The following is a 6,000-nucleotide window of genomic DNA, read 5'->3' as shown; positions in this document are numbered from 1 at the left end:
AACCGTTATTCTAAAACCTTCTTTTATCTTTAACATATATTTTTTTAAAAAAATTTGTGTACATATTTTTTTTCTATTTTTACATTTAACAACTATTTCAAAAATTAATTATATATTCTATAAAAATTAAAAAAATCAAACACATAAATGGGACAACGTCTATGTTTTTGCTAGTATATTATAACGACTAATTAAAAAAAATAACTTAAAATATTTTAAAACTAATATTAATTGACATAAGGTCACAATATATGTTGGATGGTTAAAATGGTAGGTATACAAAAGAGTTCAAGTTTTACCTTTCACGGTGGAAATTGTGCAGAAATTGTATACTCCTTCTTCTCGAATGGCTGGAGAAAAAACATTCCTATCAAATTAAATTCGAATTTGAGTTGTTTTTCTAATGGCAAGTTTCAGAAAAGTTGCGATCAACGTCTACAGAGTCATCAATTCCAACAAAGCCACCATCGCTACTTTCACAAACCCTGCTAACACTCTCAGGTACCCTTCAATCGCACCTTCACTTGTTCTTCTTCTTCTATTTTTCCCCTTTTAACCAAGTTTTTTCCGCAGACCTTTTTTTGGTTATTCCAGGTTTACCCCTTTCTCGTCCCACACTCAAACCCCATCCCAGGAAATCGATTTATCAAACGAAGAAAGCAAAAGACGCTTGTTTAACCAGTTAGTGTTTTTCCTTTTTTATAGCTTTATCAGTTTTTTCAATTGGTGAATCTGTTATTTTCAAAATCTTTTTGATTTGCTTTATTTTTTCTTCAACAGGCTATTGTATAGAAGCAAGCAACGAGGGTTCCTGGAACTCGATTTGGTCCTCGGCAAATGGGTTGAGGAAAACATTCACACTTTGGATGAAAATCGGATTAAGGCTCTCATCTATGTTCTCGACCTGGTAATTTATTTATTTTCATCTTCACATTGGAACTATTATTAGGCTTATATAAATTTTGAACAATTCAAATGCTAGAGTTGCTGCTTCTCGGCTACTTTATGATATTCAGGAACTTGAACAATTTCTAAACCTGAATGTGAGGTTTTTTGGACTAGCATATTTCATAAAATATTTGCACTGTCCTCCTGTTAAGCAAATTGAAATTCTCACTAAAAGGCTCTTGTGAAAAGTTGTGAATCAGAATTTTCACTGAAAGATTATAATGAAGGTTGCTTAAGATCTTATTTCCATTTTTATCTCTTAGATAAGCTTGTTTCTGTCAGTGATGTCTTTTAAAACTGTTTTCTGGTTTGAGACTTGAGAGGATGACTTAAATTCAGTTAAAGGGCACAAGAGATGGAAGTTTCAAAGTGAAAGCAACAGCTATTTGGTTTACGGCAACTTGATGTTTGCATGATTTCAAAGCTATATGAAAAATCAAGCCTTAAAGACCGTTAATAATACAGAGCCTAATCTGTAATATTATAAATTTGGGAGTTCATCTGTAGGATAAGAGTCTGGCTACAGGAATCTAGATGTTTTGGAAACAAGTTTCTATTCTGTCTCTTAAAGAGGATTTAGTTTATTAGTTTTTGTTAAGAGAGTTTCTGTTTTGAAATTAGAATCTTTGAATGGAAAATGCTGCTGCTTCTTTCACTTTTCTCTTTTGTACGCAAAAACACTTTTCTCTTTTGTACATAAAAAAGGGATCTTTTGAATGATGCTTTCCATTCTCCTAGTTGTTGATAATGCATCACATATATAATTGGACTGAAGTTTCGTAACTTTTGCCCCTTTCTAGTCACTACTAGATTTGAACCTAATTTAGAAGGGTGGCTGAGAAATCACGTATGTGCAATGGTTTTGTTAGAGGACTTTGCCAAGTTGTGATGGAAAATGACAATAGAACTGCAAGTAGCAACTAGATGCCAATAGTTTAAGGCAAAATATTTGTACTGTACAGGAAAACCCAGATTTATGGAAATGGATATCAGGGCAGGAACAACCCCCAGAATCAGTCAGCACAAACCCAGTGAGTTTTATTTTATTAATTGAATGATGAAATCTGATAATTTGGTTGATTTTTTTCCCCTTTGCGCGCTCTGATGCCGGTTAGTCATATGTTGCTTAGGTCTTTGCTGCAGTGCATGAAAGAGTTATGAAAAACCTCAATAGCCATTCTGCTCCAGAAGTAAGAGCAACGCCTGGCCAACCATGGGTAAGAGGCTGGGATGATATTAAGAAAGGACAAGACGGTCCCGTTTCTGGAAATCAGTAAATTGTTGTCATCTTTACCATGAACGAAATCTGGTCCACCATTTTTATAACTATGAATAAATAAATAGGGGTTGGGGACAACTCAAAGGTTTGTATTAGCTTCTAGAATTAAGTAAAAAGGATCTAAACTTTATGATGATAGTAACCTTCTTGGTTGTAACCTTTACTTTTGTTTGTTTTATATCTACTAAGTTTATTGTTGAGTGATATCCTTAGCGTGGTTTGATTCGGATTGAAATAATTTGAAAGGATTTGAAGGTAAAACAGAAATAATTTTAAGTGTTAATTTTTAAATTTTTATGGTCTCATATTTAGAATTTAATGTTTCTCGTAGGTTTGTAGCTAAATGTTTTGTTTCATTTTTCTTAAAGTAAGTTCAGTTCAATGTGCTGTCACTACAGGCAACCAAAATGAAAAGATAAAAACTCAGTTTTCTTGATTTTTATGTGTTTATATTAACTAGCTTGAGACCGAGTTTAGGCATGGGTCGTCGTTTTTGTACTTATTTTTTAATAAAAAAAATTAATGGAATAAGTATTATATTTAATAAATAATTTATTTACATATTTATATTTAGATGTTGTAATTGTGTATAAGTATTTAAATAAATATGGGTTTTAAAATGACAATAAAATGAATATTATTTAATATTGAATAGTTTACATTTAATAGTTAAATATATCAATTTAAAATGGTGATTATAAACGTGGTTGAATGTAATCATATTAAAGTTTAAAATGGTCAAATTTGAAGCTTAGTAGGAACTTATATGTATAATTTGAAAGTGTGGTTTTGAGAGGATTTGTAATGGATATGTATCTGTTTATATGTATTCCATATACATGTGGGTGAAATAAGTATTTGTCAGAATAATATTGTTACTTAAAATTGTTATTTCAGAATGATTTGGTCGGTTAATGTGGTTTGAAAATAGAGATTGAAAGATAAATTTGATATAGGAAGGATGCAACGAGAAATTAGTGGGGTGCAGTAATTAAAGACCATACACAAGTGGAATGTGTGTAGAGATGGCAAATAAACCTGTCCCCGTGGGTATTGTCCGAACCCGTCCCCGTTGTCCCCGTGGGTATTGTCCGAACCCGTCCCCGTTTTGACGAGAATCCCCGCATTGACTGGGTATGGGTATGGGTATGGGGAATCCCCGACTTTTTCAGTTGGGTATGGAGATGGGTATGGGGATGTACATATACCCGTCATAATACTCGTCCCCGCCATATTTCCATTCTCGTTTAAATTATTAAAATATTCACAATTAATCAAGTAACCCCTATATATATATATATATATATATATATATATATATATTCTATTTTTTATTTCTTTTAATTATTTCATTTGTCATGAAACTCATTCTCATCTCCAATATATTTTTTATCTTATCATAACCTTTATATAATTATGTTAAAATGATGTATGTTAATAAAAAAAAAATTATGCCTCACATTTGAATATTTATATTATTTTTTAATATTTTTATTTATTATAAATTTTCCTTTCACATGAGAATGTTTATACTCTCAATTTAAGGTAATATAAAAAAAATTCTTTACTTATTATTATTATTAATTTTTGTTTAATTTGAAGAACTCTTTTGTTTCATTAAAATAATTTTCATTATTTTTCAACCATTAAGTATATATGTTGATATTTGAAAAGTTTTCTTAGTTCTCTAAGATATTTTTCGTCTTATCATACCTTAGTTATACATTTGATTTCCTTTGTGTGATTTTTTTCGATAGTCTCTCAAATTATTTCTAAAACACACATTTGTTAGTTTTTTAATATTTTTATTTATTGTTTTTATTTTCATCATGTAGAATAATATTTCGATATATTCTATCTAATTATTTTTTATTTTATAACTCATTATTAATCATAATGTAATCTTTTCACTTTAAATTTTGTTTGAAGTGGTTAAATATATATATATATATATATATATATATATATATATATATAATGATATTTAGGAATAGTATATGATAATTCACTACAAGAAAAACATGAAATGGTGACTGATTTAGTCAGTAACCCATATCAGTCACTATTTTTCGTCATTGGTGGTAGTAGTTGATTTATTGTCTGAATCAATGACTAAATTAGTGACCGATTCAATGATCGAATCGGTACTTGATTTAGTGACCAATTTAATTACTAATTTATTTGTAATTTAATGACAAATTTTTTGGTCACTAATGATATTTCTATTTAATTTTAACCACTTCAAACATAATTTAATAATTAGTTCTCTAAGGTATTTTTCATTTTATCATACCTTAATTATACATTTGATTTTCTTTGTGCGATTTCTTTCGATAATCTCTCAAATTATTTCTAAAACACACATTTGTTAGTTTTTTAATATTTTTATTTATTGTTTATTTTCATCATGTAGAATAATATTTCGATATATTCTATCTAATTATTTGTTATTTTATAACTCACTATTAATCATACTGTAATTTTTTTCACTTTAATTGTATAAATAACTTTTATTTACTACAATATAAAAATTTAATGTAATTGTTATGAATATTTTTTTGTCACTATCCAACATATATTGAAGTTCAAAAGATAGAAAATCTATGTCAAAATTTTATTATTATGTTTATTATTTGTTCTTTATGTCATTTTGATCAAGTGATGTATTATAACTTTTATTAGTGTATAAAAAAGAGATTCATTATAATTTAAAAAATTGAAGTAAACAAACATTTAAAATATATTTTAATTTGATTATTTGTTTTCCTTTTATTATTATGTTTATTATTTGTTCTTTGTGTCATTTTGATCAAGTGATGTATTATAACTTTTATTAGTGTATAAAAAAGAGATTCATTAGAATTTAAAAAATTGAAGTAAACAAACATTTAAAATATATTTTAATTTGAATATTTGTTTTCCTTTTATATTTTTTTGAAATATTTTTTAATTTTATCAACTAAGTTCATCAATGTTGTAGTTTGCAAATTTAATAAATGTTTTGGTTCACATGAAATTTTATTTGGTATTCTAATATAAAATGTAAACAATTATAATTTATTTTAAGGTATTTGACATCGAAGAAAATCCTCCTAATATTGAATTTCATAATATTATGTTTTCTTTACCGTAATTTTTTTCTTTTATAAAAATTAATATTGAAGTAATTAGAACACGGGTACGGGTATGGGTACGAGATTATACCCGTTACCCGGTGGGGATGGGGATGGGAAAAAAGTTTGATACCCGTTGGGTTTGGGTATGGGGATGGGGATGAATTTTTTATGCGGGGATGGGTATGGGATAGCGAAACCCGTCACCGCCCCGCCCCGTTGCCATCCCTAACTGTGTGACTAGATCTGTGGTGGCGATTAGGGTGCACCTGGATGGCTAAAATTTGATGGTTTTTGGGTAGTTAATGCTCTTCTTGATGGAAGAGCAAACTTGTGGAGGATATATGAGGACAACTTGGTGCTCTATTATACGTCATCTTTGAATGAATTAATTGGAATGTTTGGGTCTTTTTTGAATTTGAATTTTTGTGTAATTTAGTTATATGAAAGTTATATCGTGGGTGGGGGTTAATTGTATCGATCCCTTCAATAGTAGTGGTAATAACAACGACAATTTCAAGTAGTATTGCTGAAGAAAAGTAACAACGACTGGTACTGCCGAAGAATCGTGGTGTTTGAGTTAGATACTGCGAAGGAATTTATTAAATTATAAGTTTATGTCTAATGAAGATAGAAAAATATATTGGTATGCATAAATGA

At 28.9% G+C, this 6,000-nt stretch overlaps 1 protein-coding gene across 1 annotated transcript; it reads left to right on the top strand.

The window, feature by feature from the left end:
• Positions 1–285: 285 nt before the first annotated feature.
• LOC114162297 (succinate dehydrogenase assembly factor 2, mitochondrial) lies at positions 286–2,518 on the top strand. Its single transcript, XM_028046134.1, has 5 exons — positions 286–501; positions 574–681; positions 781–907; positions 1,911–1,979; positions 2,079–2,518. Exons 1-5 carry the CDS (start codon positions 404–406, stop codon positions 2,223–2,225), a joined length of 549 nt encoding a protein of 182 aa, XP_027901935.1. The 5' UTR covers positions 286–403; the 3' UTR covers positions 2,226–2,518.
• The last annotated feature ends 3,482 nt before the right edge of the window (positions 2,519–6,000 follow it).

The sequence above is a fragment of the Vigna unguiculata genome, chromosome 9, assembly GCF_004118075.2.
Source record: "Vigna unguiculata cultivar IT97K-499-35 chromosome 9, ASM411807v1, whole genome shotgun sequence".
Lineage (NCBI taxonomy): Eukaryota > Viridiplantae > Streptophyta > Magnoliopsida > Fabales > Fabaceae > Vigna > Vigna unguiculata.
Note: the sequence above shows the minus strand (reverse complement) of the source record. Positions and strands in the feature narration are given on the sequence as shown.

What these genes read in the sequence shown, in the direction of transcription:
- LOC114162297 (XM_028046134.1), top strand. Translation starts at nt 404, where the DNA reads ATGGCAAGTTTCAGAAAAGTTGCGATCAACGTCTACAGAGTCATCAAT. An exon ending in AACCCTGCTAACACTCTCAG is followed by an intron (nt 502 to 573) that starts GTACCCTTCAAT and finishes TTTTTTCCGCAG; the next exon opens with ACCTTTTTTTGGTTATTCCA. An exon ending in AAAAGACGCTTGTTTAACCA is followed by an intron (nt 682 to 780) that starts GTTAGTGTTTTT and finishes TTTCTTCAACAG; the next exon opens with GCTATTGTATAGAAGCAAGC.